Source organism: Macadamia integrifolia, chromosome 6 (assembly GCF_013358625.1).
Source record: "Macadamia integrifolia cultivar HAES 741 chromosome 6, SCU_Mint_v3, whole genome shotgun sequence".
In the NCBI taxonomy this organism is placed as follows: Eukaryota; Viridiplantae; Streptophyta; class Magnoliopsida; order Proteales; family Proteaceae; genus Macadamia; species Macadamia integrifolia.
This window is the reverse complement of record NC_056562.1, coordinates 22,900,804-22,928,662: the sequence shown is the minus strand read 5'-3', so window position 1 is coordinate 22,928,662 and position 27,859 is coordinate 22,900,804. Positions and strand designations below refer to the sequence as shown.

Sequence of the window (27,859 nt, the reverse complement as noted above, 5' to 3'; positions counted from 1 at the left end):
CCCCCCCCCCCCCACACACACAAAAAAACACTCCCTTATTTACATATTCTTAACCCAGCACCCTCCATCACCGGATTTAGTACACGGGTGTGAAAGGAAACCCCACCCAAAAAAAAAAAATACTAAAAAAAATTTTATTTTGATGTCAGTCCATAATTCACCTTTCTCCAGTTGGAGGAAAAATAAGGAATTCTAATTTTCAAGGTTTCTTACCCTTTAAAATAAGGAAGACTCAATGCTCTTATTTCTCCGTACAATCAGTTTTCTCCATTCAAGAAGTGGGAGTTCAAAGGAGGAATTTGGGATTCCCCTAACTTTTTGCGGGCTCCCTGGGATTTCAATGATCTCATAGTGAGAACTAGGGCTCGGAGCCCGGTAGACTATCATATCCCCCATCGTCACTGTCGTTGAAGGGCCATTGAAGGAATCGAGTTATATGGTTCACCATATTATATTCTTCTTCGGGTTTTAAGTTACCCATTTGACGTAACATTATATGGATGGATTTCGTTAGGGTTGAATGCTAACATGTTATTGGTTTTAATGTACTTAAGATCAAAAATATTTCAAAATATCATTTTTCCCCTCTTAGAAAAGATGTTTTAGTTGTTGTGTCTTTCGTAAGGTTATCTCTCTCTTTTAGCAAAGCATTTGTGTGAGGAAATTTTAGTCCCACGTTTTCTAATTTTTGATATAACTCCCACATTAAAAATGAAAGAGATTAAAGTGAGGCTCATATATTGAAATGGGAATTACAAGATAAGGTTGTAAGAAAGGAATATCTAATATGATCCCTTGCCTATGGGGTTTGGGGTATATTTTCACATGTGCGCACGAAGGCATGGCATGGCAAGATAAGTTGAGGCCTTAAATGTGTGTGTGTGTGTGTGTGATTTTTTTTTAGGGGGGAGGGGAACTAGACTGGACTTTGTTTCCATTAGAGCTGTCAAAAAAGCCTGAACAACCTAAACCTGCCCCGACCCACCCTAAGTCAAAACAAGGCCTGGGTTGAGATTTCAGTCCCTAGGATGTGCTAGGATTGAGAATTTTAGACTCGAAGCCAATTGGACTAGGCTTGGGTTGAGGTCTCAACCCAACCTAACCCAACCCAACCCAACTATGTATATTAAGTATATAATATATAAATATGTTAATAATCATAAATGGATATTTATAAAAAATGTTTGTAAAAAGAAAATAAAAAGAAAGGGGGCATGGTCATGTACCCAATCACCTAGTAAGTTGTGTCTACAACACTAAGGATTCTTTTGGTGTTATCCAAACCTTAGTCCAGAAGGTCCTGTCGATTCCATGTAACAAAATGTTATATTCCATTCTTTGGTTTCAAAAGTTTTGCATCCAAACTTTGTGTTGTTCATGCTCTTTATTTGAATGAATTTTCTCCCAAAAAAAAAAAAAAAAAAATATAAGGTGTTTAATTTTTTTTTTTTCATGTAACTTTTAAATATATTTTATGGGGAATTGAAGGCCCTTTGATTGCGTGACCTTTGTGCTTAGATATGTAGGGTGGCAAAATTATGGATGGACGAAAAACTCATTCCCTTTCACTTTTGGCTACTTTTTTTTTTCAAACACTTTGGGCCTACTTGGTTTACTGTAGAGTGTAGACTCTAGGGTGTGTTCTTTTCTTTTTTTTGGGTAACTGACTTTTTAGAATATATTCAAATCTTGCAATATTATGTGGGCCTATTTGTTCAAATATTAGTGTTTTCCACATGGCTAATGTTTTGTTTTTATAGTATTTCTCGCTTTGCAATTGGAGTGCATGGGAGATTTATCACGCATTAAAGGTTTGGAAACTCTTTTACAATAAATATATTCGATTAAATGGGAGATTTATTCTCAAGATTTTTTTTTATTTTTTTCTTATTAAAATTATAGAAGAATGTTTTTTGTGTGAGAGTGTAGTGGCTATGCCTAGACATAAAGGCTTGTGAACGGGCCTAACCCATGAAAGGTGGAAATGCCCACCCTCTTTATATTTTTAGATGCTTTCCCATTGGTCCTTTTGAGTGAAATAATCGTCCCAATCCCATGAAAAGTGGGAATGCCCACCCTATCGATGCTTTGAGATGTGTTCCCTTTGGCCCAATACTAGTACATCCCCTTACACTCTTGGTTAAAAAACATTATCCCTAAAGTTATTTTATCTTGGGGCAATCAAACTATTTCAATTTATTGAACCAAGATTTAAGAATCAAAACCATTCAAAGTGTTCTCTACCTGGGAGTGTGGGCCCCACACCTACATGAAGTCAAACACCGTTTGATAATGTTTTTACTGATTATGTGTCTAAAAACAGCAAAAACGATTCTCATAAACGGATTTTTGGTGTTTGATAAACTTGTTTCTCGAATTAAATAGGGTTGAGTAGATTCATTGGTTCGGTGTGCGTTTTGTTGGGGAATTCGAACTTCAATCCCTACCAACGATTCAATAATCGATTCATGAGGCTTAGACACCATTTGACAACATTTCGTTTCTATGTTTTTTTGTTCAAAAAAATGGAGAAACAACCTAAAAAACGTTTGATAAAGTTGTTCGATTTCACCAATTTCTAGAAAAATAAATAAAAAATAGATTTATAAGCATAAATTTATGCCTATTTCACCATTTATTCAAATCCATTTCTAGACATAGAAATAAGCATAAATTTTTATTTATATTTCAAAAATTAGATGAAACAAAATAGATTTGTCAAACAGTTTTTGGGGTAAAAGCGACAAAACACGTTTTCGAAAACATTATGTGCCTCAATCAACGTTTTGCTTTTGGTTCAAATAAGGGCCATAGGGAGCTAGTGTAGGAGCTGCACTACCGGACAGAAATCTTTTTCCCATATTTTATAGGGCAAGCTCCGATTTGTTGGTTCTTACGATTTCCTTGTCTCCACAATATCTCCACTTTTCTCTCCTTTTGATCTTCAGTTCCACATTTTCTGCTTCTGATCACTATTGTTTGCTGTTGCGAAGCCATTAGTGGAGCTGAAGGTTCAGAGAGGATGAGGGAAGAGAGGAGAGGTTTAGTTTAGTATCTCCTATTGTTTCAATCAAGTTACTCAAATGATGAATCGTCTTCTAAATGCTTTCTCTGTGCTCGAACTGGATGTTGAAGATGATAAAGCGGAGACGAGTTCTGATGCTGTTGTTAAAGATGGAGGAAGTTCAACTAAAGCAGGTTAGACTAATTTATCTTTGGTTTTGCCGTTGATTTCTCTAATGATGTATTTTCTTCTTTTGGGGTAAATGGTAGAAGGAAAACGTGATTTTTGTTTCGGTAGGTTGTTTGTCGAAGTGTTCTTCGTTTTGGTGTTTGCAATGTGAGTATCTTGCAGTGGATATGAGATTATAAAATAACTCTTTGAGATCTATAAAGAGCCAGTGATTCGGTTTCTTTGCGTTCAGTGTTCCATTTTTAGTTCATTAATATTTCCATTCGTTGAACAAATTTTGTTGGATAATGATGTGGGGCAACACAAACTAAAGAGGCATGTTGGTCTTCAGACCTGAACAAATTTCCTTAAGTGCTTACGCTTACAAGATCATTGATTCTAACTACAGTGCCTAAGGTTGCAAATGGATTGTAATTAGGGATTTTAATTGGATGCAGTAATGTTGTTGATAATGCTTATGAAAAACAGAGATTCAGAGTGGATGAGATAGGATTTGGGGGATTCAGAATGATTAGTAAAGAGTGCTGATTAGGGGAAAAACCTACTGTTTCTTTGGTAGCTTCATTAGCTTAGGTAGGAGCTGTACGGATTTACCTATGGAGTATTGGGAGTGTAGAATGGACCAATAATATGAGAGTACAGAATTCCATCAAAATCAAGTGGAAGTTGATATTTTCATAAAAACCTGAAGTAATCTGATCGAATCAATAGTTGACTAGGTTAGAATTTCAAACTAGAATAGAGTGAGGGATAGACGACAATTCAAGGAACCTGGTATTTCCTATTGCCGTTCTATATCTGAGCAACGGAATTTTGTAATTCAAACTTGTAACAACTTCCACTCTTGCAATAAATGGCCTATTTTTTTTTTTCCCACCTCATATAGTGAGATCGGTTAAGATAATTCGTTAAATTTAAAGAGATATATCAAAGAAAGGCATAGCTCAGAGGAAGCTCAGAAGGATGACGCATGAAAAGAAGTCCTTTTCAATGATTTCATTTCTAAGTTGTTTACTGTTTTGTGTTAAATATTTCAGTAGAATACTAAACAGAACTTCCTATTTCATCACTTGATTCTCTAATACAATTCAACTTCAATTTGAATATAACTTCTTGAAGGTATGAGCCACCCACCCACCCAGCTTTGATTATATTTGCATAATTTTCTTCAATTTCTCCTTCTTTATTTATCATTGGCCCTAAACTAGAAAAACTCTCACTCTATGTTATTTCTGTACCATCCATATTCTATCCTATTGGTTTCATTCTAATTTTGCTATCATTGCATTTCACATATTCTGTGTTGAGTTATATTAGTGATAAAACTGTTTGATTCCAGCATGTTCCTCCATGATTCTAATTTGGCAATTTTGTTTCAGCAGCCAAAACCATATTGTTAATGAATGGTCTACACCATGGAACTTTGTGTTGAATGTGTCTAGTAAGTCAACCATCATTGAAGCCAAGAGATATGGGCTTATAGTAGATCCTTGATATCATCCGATTATAATGGGAAATTCACTCTTTTGTCCTCTGACGGTTATAACACTAGTTATCCTATATCTGAACATGGTTTTGCAATTTTATATGAATCCTTGATGATTCAAAGACTGAACCACATGGATCTATAGTTGGCTAGTTGCAGTCTTAGTTATTATTGATGTTTTTGGTTGACGATAAGTTACTGTTGCATACAACTGACTAAGCTGACTGATGGGATTTTGGTACAGATAAGGGTAAAAACAGTGACAAATGCTCTGGAAAAGTGAATGTGGAGAAAGACAACAAAGAGGATAAGCGGAGTTCAACGACAGCTTCGGGAGAATACAAGTTACCACTTGTGTGGATTGACTTAGAAATGACTGGTAGCCATCTTTGATTTCATATTTTAGTTTTCTTCACCAGTAGCATCAGATATTTGGAGTTGTTAGAATTAACTACAACTATTTAGAGTCATTAACTTATGAATTGCACATAACCCTTTTCATCTGCTATACTAAGTGTTAACTTGTCAATTGACATTGTTTCATTTGCATTATAGCTGCTTTAATCCTCGACCTAGAGTAAAAGCTGGGAACTTCTATTATGTGATCCAGGACCTTAGTGTTGTAGTAATGGTAACTACAAAATAAGACCCTGCAAACCAGTTGTCCATCAAAATATAGTGGTCCAACTTTAGCTGAAATAAGTCCTCTTAATTCTGGTGGAATCCTTGGTAGAAAGGTTTTTGAGTATCAATGCATATTGGCTGTATTGATATGATGCATATCTGTTTTGGCCCTTACCAATATGATACAGGACTGATATATAAAAAATGTTTATGTAATCAAACCAGTAAGGATTGATACGGTTTGATACTGACCGAATGCACTTGATGCGCATGCTGTCATAATCCTAAAATCTCAGTTTTTGAAGGAAGCTTACCTATGATTTAAACCCCAAACCTAAGTGGATCCTATCTACACTAAAGCAAAGCTTTGCATTAAAGCTTATCAAAGTAGATATCAAACATCAAAGCTGCCGTGGGTTGAAGTATGTAAAAAATATTTTTTGGTTCGCTTGAATGTTGGTTTTCTTGCTTGTTATTGCCAAGTATCACAACTAAACTAGAAAGTTGACCTAGATACTCAACTTAACTCAGCCTTATCCCGACTCAATGGGGTTGGCAAAGCTAACCTAGATCTATGCAATTATTCTTGAAAAAACCATGGATTTTCCGACATTTTGGATTTTTTTCTTTCCCAAAACTGGATATTGTGAAATTTTGGGGAAAATTCAGTTTCTTGTTCTAAATGTAATATTCTTATGTAAATAGTATATATGTGTTTTTTCCTGGATGGATTTATAGTTCCCATGATTTTTTAAAATATCACATTCAGCTCTTCCCGAGGTTAGAAATGTGGAGGTATCTTTCTCATCACCTGTTAGCTCTGTCTAATTATATTTGTTGCTAAGTACTTATTATTAATAGTTACATACTACATCTGATTTATTTAATATATTGCTGGTAGAATATTAATATCATAGCATGGTTATATGTATAAATACTTAACGTATGTTACTTAATAGTTAGTAGTAACTTTACTATTTTTATATTTATATAGTGCTTGGCTTGATTGAAGCTTTTAGGATTTATTTAAGCTGGTATCTTAATATGCAATTTTTTTTTTCTTTTCCAAATATTATTTCTTAATTGTTTCTTATTATTTATTAGTAGGTTTTATATTGCATTTGAAGATTTGAATCACATAGATGCCATGAAGAAGAGAGAACCTGAAATTGGTTGGATATCATTAATATTTATTTATGGCATAATGCTTAAAAACACTAATTTTTTTTCTATACCATAATCTTATCCATGCATATCGAAGCATCTCTTAGCATCTTGCTGACTCTGAGACATCTCTTAAGACCAGCTTCCTGATACGGTTCCCAGTGATACTTGACGCCTTGCTTAGTAGAGCATGCCCAATCTAACAGGATTGATTCAATAGTGCAGCAAATTCGTTGGATTGGCTTGGATCTTCCCTTGAAAGATGTCCTCTCTCTTTTTCCAAATACTACGCAGCCCACACCTTGGTATTATGGGATATCGTCCTAAAACCAGCCTCCTATGTACACGGAAACAGAGTCAAAATCTGATGCTTGTCAGCAAATTTGACTCATTAAACTTAAAAGACATGGGTATGGGTTAACTGTATCATCTTTTCATATTTTATGTTTACCCTCATCTCTCCTAATATTTATGTGGATTCTGGATTCATAGATCTATGCAAGAGTGACAAGTTATAAAAATTTCAACCAATTTTTACACTTTTTTTTTCCTGTTTCCACCCCCATTTTGTTTTGGTCTTTCTTCAAATTCCCAAAATTTTGTGAAAGTAGTAAAAAACAAAAATATCTAAAAAGACATGAAATCAGGGAGGATCATAGGTCAGTCACTCCACTGTAAACATATAATTTGTAGGGACAATAATCTTGCATTTAGAGAGAAAAAAATTCTAATAATTGCATATATATATATATATAATTTTTTTACAAGAAGCAACAAAAACAAGTATTTAATGGATAAATTGAAGCATTTTTGGGGTACCTCAACTCGTGGACTTCCACTTGGATCTATGATTTCCTCGCCTTTAATGTGAAAAAGTCTGTGTTTTATCAATCCATTGGAGTCATTTTTGAGTCTAGGATGCTTCCCTAGCTCGATTTTTAGCACATCTAAGCTCCAAGGTGGGTTTTTTTTGCAGGTCGTTGCGAGATGTCCTAAGGTGTATCAACCCTTATTGGGTCATATCAACATATAAGGTTCAATACACCCCGGTACATAAAAGACTTTTTTCTTTCTTGTACCATATCGCATGGTATCGTTTCCAAACTGGCTATTGCGATATGTATTGGACCAATATGGCTGAGAAATATTGATACTTGATGCCTTGTTCTGGACCTGTGAACTATTTATCTCTTTCTATATGAGATTGTAGGAAGTACCTTCTCAATTTATTCCTTCTTGCCCCTAAGAAAGCATAGTTATCACGGCGTCAAATCGATCCATGGCGGTGGAGGGGTGGCTAATCGATTTGGCGATGAATCGCCTGTTATGGCATTGCCATGGCGGTCAAATCGCCCATGTGTCTTTTTTTATTTTCTCTATTTTCTAAAGTTATTTAATATGTTACTTTTTTATTTCTCCTATTTTCTAAAGTTATTTAGCATGCTACAAGCCTACAATATATACCCTATAACATATAAAATGAACATTGAGCAACATCAGATATCAAAAATCAACATAACCTTATCAAAATCACCTTGCATTTTACAAAAAATCGACCGCCTAGTGAATTAGGCGGGACCTGGCGTCCATGGCGGTGCCATGGCGACGCCTATCAGCCAATGGTGACCGCCATTTGTGAGTCACGTAAATCGTAGCATTGCCATGAACTTCTTTTTTAGCCAAAACGCCAAATCGCCGCCTTGGCGACGCCATGACGACTGTGCAAGAAAGTAATATCAACTATTGGTACTTTTAATAAACAATGAAGTTAATAAAAATTTTAGTTTTTTTCAGTAAGGATTGATGGTTCAACTCCCTTGCTGTAATTGAAGTGCTTATAGTATTCTAAACTATATAGCATTGCAACAATGGTGTAAAAGTAATATTCTTGCTGGTTCTGATTTTCTGAAATTGATTGACCTCTTTCTAATGTTGTCCCTTTTCTAAGCATAAATTTATATGCCCAGTTGTTTAATTCAATAGATATATTTGTGCATGGTTACTCTAATAATTTGAATTGTAGAAAATATAAAAATATGGGACCATTGTGCATTTTCTTTATTTTTTGCCAACTATGTTATGCTGTTAGAATTCATATATTTTGACATATTTTATTAAAATGATATGTAGTTGAAAGAATATGCTACGAGACCACAGATGAGGCCTGTAGATGTGACGTATTTAATATTAAAAAAAAAGTAGGTTACGTTATATTTATTTTAGACGTATTATATAATTTTTGGGCAATAGAATGCTACCCCGCCGGCGCAAGTACACACCAGCGCGTGGGCCAATGGGAGGGCGAGCAAGGCAGCTTGGTCTTTTCACACCCGTTGTGTTTAGGTGTAGACACACTGTGGGTAGCATTCTTTCTTCCATAACTTTTTTGGGAAAACAATCCCCATGCCGACAGTGTGGGGAGAATCTCCCACGCCACACCAATGATGGCGCAGGAAACGATTTCGTCAACAAGTGGCCCGAATTTCAGGGAGAGTGTTAGTGTGGGTCCCACATGGTCATGATGTGGGAGGATATCTGAAATGAAAGGTCAGCATGCATATTGACAGTTAAATGTTGAATAGTTAATCAGTTATAGTGTTCTATTATTGCTGAAAATATGAGATAAAAATTGGTGAAAAAATAAGAATATGTAGTAGGAAGAATATGCTACGATACCACAGATAATGCCTGTAGTTGTGAAGATTAATATTTCAAAAAAGAACATTAGGTCAGGTTATGTTTATTTCAGACGTTTGTAATATATATTGACATTTTTTCCCTTTTGAAATGAAAGATGGGTTATGGGTTGCAGTGTTGCTATGTTGCTTGTATTCTGGCAAGCATGTTGACAGTTTTATGTTTAATGGTGTTATAATGTTCTATTATTGCTGAAAATATGAGATAAAAATTGATTTCACCACTTGTTTGCTTTTGTGGCCCCTATAGGTTTGAATATTGAAGTGGACAGGATATTGGAGATTGCTTGCATTATTACTGATGGAAGTTTGACCAAATCAGTGGAGGTTATTCTATTTTATTCTTCATAATATTCTTTTATTTTCGTGTGTTCTGCATTGTTTATTATTTTATCTTTTATTCATAGTTGGACGTCTGTGTTATATATCTGCTTTGTGTATGCACCCTGTCTAGTATACTATACTGTCGAGTAGGCATCATGCCATGTGCTCTACTTTTAACTGATGATGTTGTCTGCTTAATGCAGTAGGTGCCTTTTCTTTATATCTTATATATACCTATTTTCTATATTGGTGCATCATGTAGGCAACCGGCACCTTATTTTATTCAGCCAATCACTTTTTTGCATTAATCGATAGCCGACCCCATTTAGGTGTGTTTTTACCAATTTTTACGTCTATTTTTCTTTTGCTACCCTTTGATCAGGATCCATGTAGCTGATCCCATTTAGTTTGGGATAAGGCTGAGTTATTGTCGATCCCATTTAGTTGGGATAAGACTGAGTTGTTGTTGTTGTTCATAGTTGGACCTAATTTAATATATCCATCTTTGATGTTGTTTGACTTTGGTTTGTTGCCAGTCTCTTTCCATCTCTTGGAATTTTAAAAATAGAAACCCATGCTTTTGATAGTTACTTTGATCCAGCAACCTATAAAGTAGAGCCCTATGTTAGGGGATTTGGTCATCATATCATCCTCACTTTATTCCATGGGTACTCTAGCTATTGGTCTAATTACCAAATGGGAGTCTATAATTTTCCTCCAATATGATTGATAATGGTTTTATTTGTCTTTATATTATTGAAAGTGGCATACAAATTGATGTAGCCAACCAATCCTAGATTTTTGTTTAGGAATCTTATCAGATTGGCAGCTCCACAGGCCCAAATCTGAATTGTTTCATGATAAACCGGGGGCTAAGATCTTGCTGGTTCTGATATTCCAGCAGCCTGCTATGGGGAAAGAGAGGGAAAAGGATTCTGTCCAAATAGAGAAGAAAGACAGCTGTAGAAAGGAGGGAGGGAGAAGTGGGAGAAGAAATTGGAGGGGAGAAATCAAGTTGAGAGAGATCAGTTTGCTGGGGGTGAGAAGAAAAGAGAGAGAAGGATACGTTCACACACTTCGCTTCAAATTTCTTTTATTCAACTCTAATCAATAGGAGGCTACATCTCTTCTATAGAATTAGGAAATACGGTCTACTTAACTTCTGAGGTGAAATGATCCCTACACTGGCAGTGTGGTAATCCCTCTCACCTTCTCTCTTCTCTAATATGTGACCTTCCTCTTGACGAGCCGTGCAGTGCCACATCCCATTCCCCCATTGTTTGGGCATGAGGATTCCGTCCCACGCTGCTGGCATGGTGATCCCCTGCCTTACTTCTAATTCTTAGTCAGGCTACAACATTGAACACGAATTTGATTGAGTGAAAGTTTATTTTTACTGTCTGCAAAATTATTCCCTGAGAAAGGATGATCATCAGCTTAGATAGCTAAGGGTGAGAGACTTAGGCTGAGATAGCCATTCCCCTACTCCCATTCTTCCCTTTATTTTTTTATTTCTGTTTTGTTCATACTATATGTCACTGAATCTGATTTTTATTGAATTTACCAAAGATCCTACCTGGGATTGGACCACTTGTGATCCGACATTACATTAAGGGAAGCCAAATAATCTTGTCCTCCCTTACCTTATGGCCCGACGGGATGGGAGGGAGGAAGGGCCAAATGTCAGCAAGGGGAGGAGGGTACCGGGGGGGTGACCAACCATCAAGGGAGAGAATGGAGTCCATCGAAGCAGATTTGATTAGGCTAAAGAATAGATGGTACCTAGAGTAACCTGGGAGAGGAGGATACAAGAGGGGTGCCAAGGGTCCAACCACAGGGGGAAGGACAAGTCGTTGCCAATGACATAGGAGAAAGCTTTAGGGGCTAAGGGCCTAAAGCTGAGGATTTTACGCCAAATCCAAGAAGCATTAGAGGAAGAGGAGGCAGACCAAAGGGTACCATTTTAAAGGGGAGAGGAGTAGACCAAGAGACCCAAATATTGGGGTGCTCAGAGACAATTTTCAGATGAGCTTAAGAATGCCTACTCCATTGACATCCGCGGCTTGTCTTAAGCCTTGACCCCCTTCAAATTTAAGGCGGAAAACATTAGATCAGCTCATTGGATGAAGGAATTTGGAGGGCTCAGATCCTTTCCAAAGGAAGGAGTAGAGAAGAGAGTCAATGGCTTTGGAGGTGGCAGAAGGGAAGACGAAAATTCCAAACCAGTAGAGGTACAAGGACTGGAAGACCGATTTAATGAGGACAAGGCAGCCAGCATAGGAGAGTAGCTTACCTTTCTAGAGTTGGAGCCTATTCCTCATAAGATCAAGCAAGGGGGAGCAATGATGGGAGGAAAGGCGAGATGAGATCAGGGGAAGACCCAATATTTGAATGGGAGAGAGCTAAGGGAGAAGCCAGTGAGAAAAAGGAGATTGGCTTAGCAAGGAGTACTAGAGACCTCCGAAAGAAAGAGGCTAGATTTGAGGAGGTTGATGCGGAGACCATAAAGGATTCAAAGAGGTGGAGGGAGGACATAATGCTGGATATGGAAGAAGGATCTGTTTTTGAGAAGATCATAAGGTCACCAGCAAAAGCAAGGTGGGTGAGCATGAGATATTTGCATTTGGGAATGGGAGAGATGAGGTGATGGATAGTGGAGGACTGGATGGGGTGAGCGAGGACCTCAAGAGTTAAAGAGAAGAAGAATAGGGAAAGAGGACATCCATGCCTGATGCCAACAGAGGAAAAGCAGTAACCGGAAGGACTCCCGTTAACAAGAACAGAATAGCAAGGGGTGGAAATACAAGAATGGATCCAGTGGACGAAAGATGGAGGAAAAGACATTTGCAGAATGACCTGGGAGATGAAATCCCAATGAATAGAGTCAAATACTTTATGCATGTCGATTTTGAAGAGGCAACGGCGGAATGGGACTTACAGTAAAATCCTTTGAGAATCCCATGACAAAGAATGATGTTATTTGCTATGCTTCTACTAACAATAAAGGCCAATTGGTTGTCGTTGACAAGCAAGTCAATGACAGTTTGAATCCTATTAGTCAAGATTTTTGCAATGAATTTATAAAGAAGGTTACAAAGGGAGATGGGTCTGAAGTCAGACATAACTTGCTCCCTCTTTCTTAAGGATGAGGCAAAGAAAGGAATGATTGATTCCTTTTATTTGGCTCAGATTCAAGAAGAATCTCCTAATGGCAGAGATGAGATCATCCCGAATGATATGCCAATAAGACAAAGAACCCATACTAAATCCATTAGGACCAAGGGCTTCGTTGGATTTGTGGGAGAGCACCGCCACCAAGATATCATCATCAGAGGGGATGGTATGAAGGGAAGGGAGAACGTGGTCAGGGATGAACTTATTAAGGAGATCCAGGGTAAAAGGGGGGAGGGGGAGGGATGGAAGAGATTATCAAAATAAGAGACGGCCTCAGATTTGATGTCCTCATGCGGCAGAAGCTCCGTACCCACATTGGAGAGGAGCTTGGAAATGGTGTTGGCATTGGTATGGGCCTTGAGCGCTCTATAAAAGTAAGCAGAATTAGTCACTAAGCTCGAGCCATTCGATTCTAGATTTTTGCCAGAGAAAACTTTCTCCCTGAGCAAGAAGGAAGGAGAACTCTGAGGAGACCATCTTCTCCTTCTCCACAAGGGAGAGGTTATGAAGGTCAAGTTGGAGCCTAGATTGAATGCTGTCCAACTTTTCTTGGCAAATCGAGACACGAGTAGAGATGTTGCTAAAGGTGTTGGAGTTCCAGATTTTGACAGCCCCTTGGACATTTTTGAGCTTTCTAACGAACACAATGAGGGGGGAGGAATCGACAGGGACAGGGATGGTCCAGGATTCATGCACCAATGGAAGGAAGCCCTAATGAAGGGCCCACATATCAAAGAATTTGATTAAGACCAAAGGATATGTTAGGTTGCACATAGAGGGAGATGGGAGAGTGATCAGAGACGCCCGGAAGGTCAAAGCAGGCATAAGATGAGAGAAAAGAATTGAGCCAGACTTCGTTGACGAGGGCTCAAGAAAATCTACGTTATTTCTACATGTTTGTAGTATTCGCTTTTTCTCTTAAAAAACTTGTGCCTAGCTTCAATCCAGTATGCTCCATCCTCCTAGGATGGGCCTTGTTCTTTTCTTGTTTTCTTTCCCCCTTTTGGGGAGTTGTATTTGTTCTTTTTCTTCACTTCTGTAATGAATTATTTATTCACCAAAAAAAAAAAGAGTGAAAAAGTTTGGTTGCTTAAGCTTGCAAAGCAATTGATTGGGAATACTGGCAGTTTGTTAATATCATTGCTTATTTCTCACAAATAATTATAAGGCTTCAAGTTGAAATGTAAAGTTAAGACAAAGCAGTAGGAGAGCTGCTTACTGCTCCCCTAATTTAGCTGGAGAATAGAATTTTACCATATTTGCAAATTCTGTTTAATAAATATCTCAAACTGATCAAACTACAGCTTTAATGCTTCATTGAATTAACAATGCCCAATTTAACCCCATAAACCATTTCATGTTCTCAAGCTATCTGCACTTTACAGAAAAACCTAACAGCAGTACCATATACCTGATCATGCAAAAGTAACATTCTAGGTAAGTGTCTCACACACACTTAAGGCTAGTGCTTAACCAACAGTAAGACAGGTGCTCAACCATAAGCGCTAAGCTATGCAAAACTACCTAAGATACCTCATGGGTTCTTAGGACACAATTGAGTCAAAAACAATACAATGGCATGCCTACTTTTCATTTTCTGGTTGTATCCATTAAAAAATGTGACCACAACAACAGACCTACTTTTCATCTGCTAGATCATGTCCTCCAATATCAGGCTTCACATGATAGCTCACATTATCAAACAATTAATGATCCCCCCTTCAAAATATGAGAAAGAACAAGTTTGGAACGACAGCTTGCCTAAAAAGGAAAACATATTATCTTGTCGCATGTAGTGGAGACATAATTTTGGTGAACTTGATTGACTCCAAAAAATGTGTCTAAAAGATCAAGTTTCTAGCAGTTGCCTTGTGGGAGCATAGTTGTCAAGGCGTTGCCTTTACAACAAAGCGTTACTTAGATCAAAGCCAACCGGTCGCATTATGTTTAAAGCTGCCCAGATGTCCAGACCTAGACGATAGAGATATATCTGGGATATGGCACTCAACTTGGGCACCTTTGCCTCGCACCTTGCCACCTAATATACATGTCAGTATCGTCAGATACTAATAAGCATGACATTGTCACAGCATCATAGATCCATACAAGAATTCATTGATCTCAACCAAGTACAACATTAACCCATCTGCCTCTTTTACTAACAAGATATGTAATCTTAATAAACTAAAAGGCTATTTGATCCAACAAAAACACCACTCCAAAAAAAGAAGGGTTATTTGCAAACAGGCAGGTATATAATTTAATGGTCCAAACAACCACATAATTCTGGATTATAAAAAGAGCTTCCCAGTGCACAAGGGATAAACTAGCAAACTAAAACTGCTTAACTTCTAAGCCTTCCAAAGATATAACTGGAAGAGGGCCCCAGCAAAGTAAATACTAACTAGGCACATTACAAATAAAACCAAGTAATTAAAAGCATATACACAATAGATATCAAAACAGGGCCAATTGTTGGACCGAACCTGCATTAAAAATGAACCAAAGATGGAAGGGAGGAAATGGAGGTAGAAAGATGACAAAAGAACCTACAAACCATGAAAAGCTAGAGAACTATGCCAATAAGATTATATCCCAAACAGTTATATTCCTGTGTCAGTTGCAACCCTGTGCCTTGGCATGTTAGCTGAGCAAGGCCTTTGAACTCCAATTGGTTAGATTTTCCACAAAAATGCAATGTATTTGATCTTCCTAAAGATCTGGTTAAAGCACAAGTGATCTATTTCTACCACCATTGCAGAAACTCCCTTGATCATCAAATTCTAATAGTCAAGAAAGGAATCATTTATGTGTGAGATTAGATAACATTAAACTTAGCTACCTGATACGAATCTTAGGGGAACTCATCCCTAAAAGATGGCTCATAAAGTGAGGGAGCCCAAAGCCTTATCAACCCCCACCAAGTCCCTTACGGAACCAATGTGGGATCAAACCCCCATATGGGATCATAACAGACCACCATGGTTCTGAACCTACGTCTACAGCTGTGCACTCTGGACCAGGTAGCCCTTTTCAGGTGGCTAGACTCTGCTCCAGGGTCTCTGACATTGCAGCGGGTAGCCCTTTCCTAGTGGCTCCACTCTGGCACAAGTTCACCCCTTCCGTGGAGGAGGTAGGGACTGAGGATTGACTGCTCTGATACCATTGATATGAACCTCAGGAGAACTCGTCCCTAAAAGCTGTCTCATAAGGTGAAGAAGCCTAAGGCCTTATCAAACCCCACTAAGTCCCTTACAGAACCGATGTGTGATCAGACCTACATATTACTGATATAGGATCATAACATTACTTGATACACTTAAATAGGTGCTTGTGTCAATGCTAATACTATGCCTATTATGGGACTAGATGTTCTTGGAGGATGCAGTGATTGATTTCCTGAATGGTCTGGGCCAACCTTCATGGCATATAAGTTATCTGCCATGTTACTACTGCTTAGATTTGCTTAATCATCTGGCCCGATGGTAGAGAAAATGCCTTAGAGTTTGAGAATAAATAACAGTTAGCTGAGCTCTGCATGCATGGAGTCATCCTCTTTTATGGGACATAAATTCCTGCATTTTCTCTGAACATTCCCATTATTAAAGTGAGTCAGTTGGTAAAGAATGACAATGAAAGTTGAGTTTGGAGTCATCAGGGGATGGATCCAAGGAAGGATAAGTTTTTCTGCGAAGGGGTTTGGGAGGAGACCTGCCAATCTCTTATTAGTTACACAGAATGGATTCTATTGCGAAGCTTGCAGGTTCTGATCTGATACCTTAGGCATCGAATCTCTTTTCAATCAAATCCCAGCTTGCCACCTTATACTTTTTTTGTCAATTGCCATGTTGGAATCATTGAATGGATCTTGAAAAGGTCTTGCATTAAACTCCTCCCATCATAGTTGTGATGGTGTCGCCTCGCATCCAGGTCCCCTTCAATGCCTTGGGTTGCCTAGATGCCATGACAGCTATGTTATAGTCCCTTAAGCACTAAATATAGCTATCTTTTTATTTATTTATTTATTTTTGTCTTCTTTCTTCATACTCATCTCTTAATCCCTCCCCACTTTGTGGTTTTGTTGTTATTGTTGCTGGGAAGTTGTGGTTGCTAGTGGTTGGTGCTCTGGTTAGGATTGGGTTTCTGCTGATGTAGCCAGGTTGGGGTTTGGATTTAGGCTGTGGTGCAGAGGAGTTGCTTTTTTTTCTTTCTTTTTTTTGGGGGGGCGGGGGGCGGGGGGTGTCAGGTTTTTTTTTTTTTGTCTCCTTCCTCTCTGTATTTTCTTTCTTGCTTGTTTGATTTTAGAGCTTCTGCTTTTCTCAGATTTGTATAATGCTTTCATGCTTTTAAGCGTTGAAGTGCCTGCCTCTGGTTCCTGCAATGTTTTCCAGTAAGCCTCGGATCTTTTGGGAGTGCCTTTGCTTTGGCCTATGCAAAAGCTAATTTCAAATGCCGATTCTTGCACAGGACTGCATTGTTTTGGTTATTTTTCCCATTAAGATGGTTGATGTTGTTAGTGTGTAATGAAGAGTTTCATTATCTGTTGATGTTGAAGATTGTATCTTGTTGTACTTAATAAAACTGCCAGCCATATATCTGCATAGATAAGTGAGCCTGCAGGAGGGTAAAGACCTGGCGTCAAATGATTATATACATGCTTGACAGGTTTCTCCAGTGTTTTATGTTTTATTGTTTTCTGATGAATTCAAATATCTTGGTTTAATCCTGTAAATCATGGTAAATGTTGTATGGTTTGCAAGTTCCAGCAATATTGCACCTTAGTATTAGATAATCTGGTTTTCCTGTCAACCTTTAAAAACTAAAGTAGTTGCTTTCTCTGTTTAGGGTCCCGATTTGGTTATTCATCAACCAAAGGAAAACCTTGATAATATGGGAGAGTGGTGTCAAAATCATCATGCATCTAGTGGTAAGTGGCTTATCAAGTATGCATTTCATGGTTGATGCAATATTAGTTTGTCTCATTTCTTGCTTTCCATTACTAAGGAATGGACATAACCACATTTTATATATAGTTAGGAATTGCTATTAATGTTTTGACTTCATTTTAGGTTTGACAAAGAAAGTGCTTCAAAGTACAGTCAATGAACGGGAAGCTGAAAAGCAGGTTTGTTAGACCTTGTTATCTGCCATACTTACTTTTTGTCTATTAATATATGTTACATATGAAGGTATGGACTCAGAAAGTTAATTTTTTTAAATATAGTCATATACTAGAAGTAATTTAGAAGCTTATGAGAAATTGTTGTCAATGACAATATGGATGACCTCTGCAATATTTGTTTGGGATGGTTGCTTTCCTTCTTTTCTAAAGCACAGGAGCATTAATACTGATCTCTGTTACTAAATCAGAAGCTATACTAACAGTAACAGAGAGAAGAAGATGAAAAAAGAGAAAAGTCAGATGGGAAAAACAGAAAACCTATCTCTGGTGATCTCTCTCATTTATTTATAATAAATTGAACTAGCAATAATTACAATTACACCCATGTGGAAGACACCCATGCAGAATAGTTAATTATGGAAAACTGCTGCGGTACATCTCAACACTCTCCCTCAAGCAAGAGTATAAATATATCACTCATGCCCAGCTTGGAACACCCTTGGAGAAATACACTTCGAAACAAGGATTTGGCAAACATGTCAACAAGGCTTTGATCAAGAGACTTCAACCACATCAATTAACAAGAAAATATGAGCTATAGCTCTGTTCTCGAACTCTGCTTTGTACCTATACACGGTAGTCTGCTCCTTATTTCTGAAGTGACCAGTTTACAACCAATAAAAGTATAATAACCAGTTGTGGACCTTCTGTCACCTTCAGCTATAGCTCAGTTAACATGAAGATACCCACAAAAATCTGTGTCGATGGGGGCATGCAAACAATCTATTTCCATGGAGCACCCTCAAGATATCTCAAAATTTTACAGCTCGCATGTCTCAACTTTCGAGCGCAACCATCTTTACATCCATAGCCATTTTCCACCTAGGTTGAGAAAGTGCTTATTGATAGGTTTTATGAATGAAAGCAGAGGTACAAATAGAAGATGTAAGATGAGACGCAGATACAAAGTTGGCAATAAGATAAGCACTAGATACTTTGAGTACAAGAGCACACACCTTTTCGAAGAGCCACTGACAGATCAAGATCAGATAGAGGGGATGATGGAGTTCTAGATAAGGGCTCAGACAATGGGGAGGGCTGCAGGGATGTAGCTTCACATGGTTCCTTGGAGCACTGCTGGTACACTTAAAGTGGCTTAGAAGATCCTCCTTCAAAAGGGATTAACAAGGTGAAGGAGGAGGGGACACGAGGAATTAACACATGCTCTTAGACACAAACCTCATCAGAAAAATATGTACTAATGTCACATTAACACTAACATACTATTTATGAGAAATAGGATCACAGCATTGTTACTACCCTTTATCCTAAAAGCTCGAGTGGTTAGGAAGGGCACACAACAATGTATATCAACACCCCCAACACGTGCAGACCATGGTTCAAAGTCTTTCCAAAATCTCGGCGAAATTTTGCTGATTTCAACAAGGCTGAGAAGAAACAACAGGAGAATAAAAAAATCAGCATCATTTCAGTTGAAACAAATTTCGACCTTGTGTTGTGTTGTTTCAGCCAAATACATTTTGGCCTTCAGTGAAAAACATTGTTTCACCATCCTTTTCATATCTCTGCGATGTCTCTTTGCCCTGGGGTGGTGCCTCCACCACTAGGGTCCCCTTCACTCCCTTCCCCTCTGCCTCACCTTGACCCAATCCCCTCCTCCCACCCTCCTCCTTGCCTTCCCTCCCCCATCCCCTATTGAGGTGTGCCCTAGACCTCCCTCTTTGGCTAGACTAATATGCCTTTGGGAGGGGGCCTCTCTCTTCAGTTTGTCCCCCCATCCTGCTCGGAGACTTGAAAGTGGCTCTATACCCTTCAGACCTATTGACCTCCGAAGCACAAAAAATGGCACAACTGTCTGGTCGGCCACTTTGTTGGCAACAAACCACTGCTGGATATTGTTCAAGCTCTCCCTATCCAAGCAATGGAAAGTCAGGGGTTACTGGATACATACCTCTTGGACAACGGCTTCTTCATCTTCAAGTTCTCCGAGGAAGAAAAGGCCCACGCTCTAGGGGGAGCACATTGGTATGTCGGCAGGAAACCGATTGTTCTCCGGCAATGCGATAGATTTCAACGTCTCAAGCGTGTAGAATGATTCCGCTCTAGCTCACCCTCCTTGGCCTTTCGCTTTATTTCTGGTGTGAACAAGGGCTTAGGATCTAGGGTCTGTCGTTGGCAAGCCCCTCTGGACAACAAAACTTATGGGCTCTCCTTTGCCCTTATCTGCGTCAAAGTCTCGGCTGGTAAACCTCCGCCAAAGTATCACGGGCACCGATGACGAAGGCCATTTTGGGCCTGTATGATAACCATTCTGTTTCTGGGCTAAATTTCTATCCAAAAATGACTTTTTGTATTTCTGGGAAAAAAAACGTGTCTGATAACATATAGTAATTTTTATTTCTGGACTAGAAAAAAGAAATGCATTTGATAAGCGCATATTAATTTTTGTATATGGAACTTATATAAATTTACAAAATTTCATTCGATGCCCCAAATTTTGGCATGGGCAGTGGTGGTGGCAGTGGAGTAGGAGGTGGTGGTGGTGGTGTGGCAGTGACGGTGGAGGCGGTGGCGATTGTGGTGGCAATGGTGATGGTGGTGGCAGTAGTGGTGTAGGTGTAGGAGGTGATGGTGGTGGTGCGGTGACGCATATTAATTCCTGCTTCTCTTTAGGTGATTTTTTTTTTTTTTCTAGAAGGGGCATATTTTGTAGGCTTGCTTACCGCAGAAGTCAGAGCTTTAAGTTAGTTTTTCAAAGGTTTGTGCCGAATCCTTTCCTTAGAATTTTATTTGGAAAAAGACAAACTTGAAAGGCCATAGTTTAAAATTTGGGTACTCAATCGGATGCAGATGTGTATCCTACAGGTGGTCAATCTTTATAGTTGTGGGTTGCCTCTTGGTGGATGCTCTGGATTTGTCCCCATCATCACACCACTGGGGTGAAAAAAGAGCACCCATCCTGAACCTCCTCCCCACGTCTCTGCTAGTCTCTTGTTCGTTTTGTTTATCCAAATCTCATTCTTCTGATGTTGGCGTTGATGATATCTTGTCATAATTTTCTTATCTTTCATTGTTTCAATTACCTCTGATGTTAGTTTCTTTTGATTCTTATTGGTTTTTGTTCTGTATTTTTGTGCCTTATAGGTTATTGAATTTGTAAAGAAACATGTTGGCACATTAACACCTCTTCTAGCAGGAAATTCAGTTTATGTTGATTTTCAATTTTTAAAGGTAAGGGTAACAATACGATGTCCTGTATCTTCTTTGTTACTTCAGTTCCCTGTTGAATGAATCAGAACTCTGCAGCAACTTTTGCTTTATTTTTGTCTTTGGTTTGCTATCCATTGTGCATCTATATGTAAGCCATAGTCGGTGCAAAACAAGCTTAAATGGCTAAAATTGATCCTCTTGTACCAAACTGGGGCAAAGATTGATGTAGGGGCTATGGCCTGGCTGGACAGACATGACCCACTATGGTGGCCCAAACCAAGAACCGGTCCTAAACCAGTTTTCTGGTCTGGCAAGGGCTGGTAGACAACGTACGATGTAATCTTTAGTTTATTTTCATTATATTTGGGTGGGTACTGGGTATATTTTGTAGGATTTCTTTTGGTGGTTTCTATATTTGATATATTGCCTAGATTACTTAGTTTCCATTTTTTAGTTGGGGTTTCTATTATCATGTAAGTGAGTTTTTGTCCTGGTACTGGATATCTCATGGGAACTTCCAGAGGCCAGAGTACAATGCATGATATTCTTATTTTACTGTCTGTTGGTGTTTCAAAATTGGACCATTTCCTTATTTCTTCTATCAATGAACTACTGTCTTGCTTCCTTCCATTATGAGGAATAAATGTACTGACCTCACTAATTTTGGTTTGCTGATGGGAAAAGTAGGTCTTTATAGCTAGTGACATCAAATAACTAAACATTACTGTCAGGAGGTTCAAGCTCTGACTGATAATGTTGAAAAAGCTTGATATTAATTGTGTGTTTAGCACTTATACAGGCACCGAGTAATGAGAAGCCTATTGCTTGGAGGCATACAATGTTGCAATTCAATCAGATGACCATCTTTATCTCTGTAACATCAAACATATCCATTTAACATACAATATATGTGTTAGAGACTATCGTGAGAGAGGAGGAGGAGTTTTGCGGGTTGTGCAGACTCCTCCCTTCCTCCTCTGGTTAGTTCCCTAAATTAACTAGGAAGTTAAGTCCTAGTTAGAGTAGGACTGCTGTTAGCAGTAATTAGTTCTCCTATTCTAATTTGGAGTGTTAGAGTCCAGCTAGGATTAGTTGGACTAATTAGATTTACATTATGTTTTTTTATTCCTAGTCATATTAGGACAGTTGTCCTATTCATATTGTAATAGTTTAGTAGTCTATTTAATAAGAAGATAGAGATCAGTCCCTATCATGCGATAGAGACTATCTTCCGCTAAATCTCTCTCTCTCTCTCGTTTTCTCTTTCCTTTCTTTTGTCTAAACTAACAATAAGCAACTGGGTTGGATGGTTATTTTGTGAGGACACCTCCTTGGGTGTTCCCTGTTAAATTGGGTTTGGTAAGCTAACCTTGTTAGCAGGAGTCCTCGGTCCTATAATTAATGAAATACACCTCCCTGAGGGTATTTGGATCCAAGGATTGAGGAAAATTTCTGGGATCAGGTCTTTGGGTTTCAAGTAAGCAGGCCATAACATATGAAATTAGGCCTTGTTGGGGTTGGGTTGAGTTTCTTTGAAAGCCTTGTTTTGGAGGTTTTTGTTTTTCTCATAGAGGCTCCTGAAAAGTAAGTAGCCCAAGTTTCCTGGACCCTTCATCGTCCTTTTAACCAACAAAGTAACACAGATTAATAAATTTGACGTTGGACAAGTTACCCTCAATATGATTATCTTTTTGCCCAAACACTCATATTAAGAACATATGTTGTATGTCTCTTTTCAAATGACTAGGATGTTCTTAGAGAATTCTTCTCTTTTTTCCCCTAAGCTTTCTTTACTAACTCATGCAAACTTTTTTTCTTGCCAGAAATATATGCCAGATTTGGCCAGTCTTTTCTCTCACGTACTTGTTGACGTTAGCAGTGTTAAGGCTCTATGCATCCGCTGGTTCCCTAGAGGTAACAATTTATCTTTTCATTACTTCCTTTTGATGAATCTGATATTCTTATGTTCATTATCTTTCTAGATGAATAGGTGATTTTGTAGATGAGGCAAAAGCAGAAAGTAGAAAAAAATTAATGAGGACCAAATATCTGCCATAAAAATCCACCATCACAGTACACTGTGAATTACCTAGTCTAGATCAAATTCCTTCTGGCTCCACTCTTTGCTCACTGTCTGTCAGGCAGTGCCTAGACCTCGGTCTTCAATGGAATTAAATGTTTGCGGATTAGAAGAAGGATATTACCTTTTGAAGAAGTTTTAAGAAAGATTGGTAGAGCCTCGAGAAGGCAAAGAAGCCTAGCACTCACAGGCAAAGTAATTTCTCTCTTTCTGATATGGTGTCAACAGATTCCGTATGTCACCCTCATTGTGGAAGGTGATGAACTACTCCTATAGATCCTGTTATAGCTTCCTCCCTTTGTGCTCAATACATCAACATAAGAATGCTACAGAAATTCACCTCTCTTTTATGATGTCAAATACAGATGTCATTAAGGAAAGCTAAGGCAGACTACAGGTGAGGAAGTGAGTCCAGACTTCCTACAAGGAGGAATGGATGGACTGGTGGCCTGCTGTTTTACCACCCTCAGCACATTTAGTAAACATTAAGAGAGTCCAGGTTGTCCTTTCTTGAATCTTCTGGGTATTTGCCCTTTTCTTCTTATGACTGACCTTCCACAGAATTTCCTTTTTCATTGGTGTTTTGGATGGAGAGGGAGAACTTTAAAATTAACTAATGTAGAGCCAAGTCACAAGTGACTCAACCCCAGTGTAGGATCTTAAATACAGCCAGTTCAGACACTAACTTCAGTTTCAGTATAGAACAGCTACCAACAGCAAGTAAACGCCATATATAAGATCAGGCTAAACAAAAATCGAAATCGGATCACTTAGGGCCCACAAGGATGACTAAACATCTCAATTTAATGATTGAGGGGCAATATTATAAATTCAGAAACAACCATGTGCATTACTGATATTATAACAAGTGATAGGGATGACAGAAATAGGAAAATTAAAAGAGGGAGGTGTTCTGTAATTGATAAAGTAGGGAGGAACTAATAGAACACACTTTTCAGTATAAGGGGTTTATTTGTAAAGTAAAGTAACTGTCCTTACTTGTTATTTCAGAAACCCTATCCTCTTCTTCTTCTTCACGATAGAACACAAAACGGTAACCAAGTGTAAACCTTCAAAGGAGAGAACTCCCTCACCAGAGTTGCTGGATCTGCAAGTTTAGGACAAGGATCGAAACCCCAAGCCCTATCGGATGCACTTGACAACCAGCAGTGATGGACTCCACCAGTAGGAACTAATTTGTTCTGCAACTCAGTCTATCGCAGGTACAGAACCAGATCTGAACTTCTGGTCAGAGCTTCCGGTAGAAACCAAACTTGGTCTTGGATCTGTGTATGGTGAGTCGTTTCTATTGTAGGAATGAGTCCCAAAAATCTTGAACTGGTCTGGTGTGTTTTTGTAGAGATCGAGCCCCAACACTAGGGCTGGAAGTATTGCCCAGAACAGGGGCTGGGAGAGGAAACCAGCGAGAAGAAGGAAAAGAAAGAAAAGAAGAACAGAGGGGAAAAGAAGAAGATGAAATAAAGAGACAGAGGAGAGATGGAAACCACCCATGGCAGCCATCGTTTCTAACCAAAACATAATTCTCAAATTCATTCAACTCTTCAAAATAACTGAGTTTCACTCGTGAATTACAAGGCTATAAAAAGGAAAATCAAAGCATAAATTGGTAACTAAGTAAAATGGAAACTAACCTATTTAGCAACTAAAATAAAAATGAAATCTAAATAAAACACTGCCAATCTAATTTCTAACCAATAAAGGAAAGTAAATAAAGAACCCCAAATCAAAGAGATCCCTTCCAGCGTCCAACTGCATCAGTCCTAGGACTGTAAATTCGGTAACTAAGCCAGGCCTGATATATATATATATATATATAGGCAGTAAACAAATCAGGCCAAGACTATCGCAGGCAGTAGTAAGGCCTTGAAACCCCAGCAATTTGAAGATAAACAAAACACCAACAAACAGCCACTTGATGGGCCTAACTCCCATCAAATTGAGGTCTTAATGTGGTGACTAGATCCTCCAAATCTCAGCATAATGTGATGGCCTGATGCTGAGATATGGACAGGACATGAAATTAGAAAGTACGTTCAGAAATTAGTGAGTAATGTGCTGTAGACAAATTCAGCCATCAGATGTACACCAAAACAGCATCAAGGAGAGGTCCTTGGGTACGGAATAGATCCTCCAAAGAGCAGCAACAACTGGTGGCTGAATACACAGATCAGTAGAGTTGAAGTTGCTGCAGAATATTTGAGGGAAAACAGAACCACAGGCTTGTTTTGGGCTTCAAAATTAGAAACTACTAGCCCATTCTAAGTTCTTTCTTCTAGAAATAATACAAATTAGAAACTAAGACTCCGATGTTGCTATTACGTAAAAGTATAAAACTTTAGTCTACCTTCTAAAAACTGAAAATAGAGGCTAGTAAGGCTGTATAGAATTTAGCCTTCTAAACAAACATGGATACTTAGTAAGTAAACAAATAGAAACTTAAGTAGTAACCAACTAAACCATCAATAAAATCTCCCTTCTCTTGCTATCTTCAATGGGGCCCCCAAGATCTTCTAAAAAGCATTCTTACACAAGGAAAATATGGACCCAAATCATTGTTCACGTGAACTGTATTCCATGAACAATAACTTGTGAACAATACCTTTTTTCCTGAATTCCATTCTGGTCTTCTTCTTCTTCGTGCTTTTATCTACATCATTGACTCGACATTGAGTAGGAAGGTGTCCATGATGATAAAAGAGGTCAGAATGTGTGATTTTTGGTAAAGCTTCTGTTATATGATGACCAGAGTCTGATTCATTGAGGTTAAAGAGGGGCCTAGGCGAGGAAGCCCCTGCTATCAGTCAAACTCCTATAAGTTGATCTTTTTGTCTGTCTTTTTATGTGAAGCTCTGGCTCTAATCCCATATCATCTGGCTTTCCTTAATCCATGTTTTGTATTTCACCATTTCTGAAGCTTCATGGTTTTATGGTTCAAATACCATTTATTATGGGATTCCACCCCCACCCCCCTTTTTGGGAAAAAAGTTTCACCATGCTCGGACCCAATATCCAAATCAGCACTCCCTATGTTTTTTTGCTACATGGAAGAGTGATGTGGTAATTCTGACCGGTGGGAATCTAGGGGATGGTATGAAGTGGCCATGCGTCAAATTTCAGACCCATATTCCACATGCCGTCATATATATGGGACCTCCCATGCATGTCCATGCATCACATCCGTATCCCTGTATACTCTCTTGGTAGTCCCTGTTCTTCCCTGTTTCTTCAAAACTTTGTTCTGCCACTAGTCCAAATCTAATTATGCTGAAGCTTGACTGTGAGCAGGGGACATGGAGTCCGCCTGTTAACAAAATTCCTGCCCCATCTGAATCTACAATGCCATTTGTTAAGGGGAATGGTGACCCCCTCCCCCAACCCCCACAATTTTTCCGCGTTATAACTTCCATTCCTGACTGTTGAGAAGTCCCCAAATTCATCGTTTGATCATATGCTGCTGAATGGTAAATGCTAATATTCAAGTTGAGATGGGCCACTAAATGACATGTGGCCGATCTAGATATCCTCTTCATCTGTTTTGTTGCAGTTTGGAGCTCAAATTTGTGGCATTAGTCCTCATCTCTGTGTACTCATGTAAGCTTGAGCCTCAAAGTCATTTCACTATGTGCCTGCATGAAACTTGGTGAAATCTTTGAAAGTCAACCTTCTGACAAAATGGTTTGAAAGCTGAAAATGCAAGTCCAGAAACTATATACTTGGTGGACCATTGATGCCTTATCAATTCAATCGTTAGTTTGGCCATATGTATTTCACTTTGCTATGTGAGCCATCCAAATGCATATTGCACATTTTGATAGAAAAGTAAAATAAGGCCTTATCTAAGGGCATACCCCCAAACCAACCAACCCACCACCCCACTACCGCACCCCCCCCCACCAAAAAAAAAACACCCTTTTAAATGTTATATGCATTTTGTTCTGAAGGCAATTACTTTTCTTATAGATAACAAAAGAGCTCCTTCGAAGGATAACAAGCATAGAGCCATGGATGACATCAAAGAGAGCATCAGAGAGCTAAAATACTACAAGGATACCATATTCAAACCATCCAAGTCCAAGAAGTGAGAACAAAACATTGGAAAGCTGTAAGGATGTAAAGCAGTAAGGAGAACAAGGCATTGTACAACATTGCTTGCTTTGATAGTGGAGATTAAATTTTCCAAATATTGCCGAAGTTGGTGTGCCCATCCTCTATATCTGGTACATGCTATAACAATCAATTTCCTGTTTTCCTTATATTTCTGACATAGACGAGTGCTCTCTCACCTTGTTGGGAAAAAGGATTGCTGAGTTGATTGATCCTGTAACTGCAAATTCAAGACATTTTTTTATTAAAACCATACAATGGTGGGCTGTCAATAGTTTTCTAAATTTTCCTAGTATTGCTTGGTAGCTAGTCTTAGTTCCTGCTTTAAATTAACTACAGAACCAAGGCAAGGATGATCATTCCGGTGACTTATCCAGTTAACCAGGTCTTGGTGACCATACTTCTAACCTGGTGCTTCCTGGTGACATTAGTCCTTGCATTGCTTGTTGGGAATCCCTTTGCCTCTGCTTTTTGGGCACATCCTATAAAATAAAAATCCATATTCCATTACAAATTGATTTTAAACAGTACATCAGAAGCCCAACCACTCTCTTTGGTTGTACAATCATAGCTCCATGGGCGTCAATCAGGACGGTAGCCACTATTTGGGACGGATTTGTACTGTTACCGGTACCGATAT

At 38.6% G+C, this 27,859-nt stretch overlaps 1 protein-coding gene across 1 annotated transcript; it reads left to right on the top strand.

Annotated features, from left to right (window-relative positions):
• Positions 1-2,875: 2,875 nt before the first annotated feature.
• On the top strand, positions 2,876-27,491 carry LOC122081159 (oligoribonuclease). The gene is made up of 8 exons (XM_042648150.1): positions 2,876-3,198; positions 4,924-5,058; positions 9,414-9,490; positions 17,507-17,588; positions 17,731-17,786; positions 20,949-21,035; positions 22,838-22,928; positions 27,076-27,491. The coding sequence occupies exons 1-8, from the start codon at positions 3,084-3,086 to the stop codon at positions 27,195-27,197; spliced, it is 765 nt and encodes a 254-aa protein (XP_042504084.1). The 5' UTR covers positions 2,876-3,083; the 3' UTR covers positions 27,198-27,491.
• Positions 27,492-27,859: the final 368 nt, after the last annotated feature.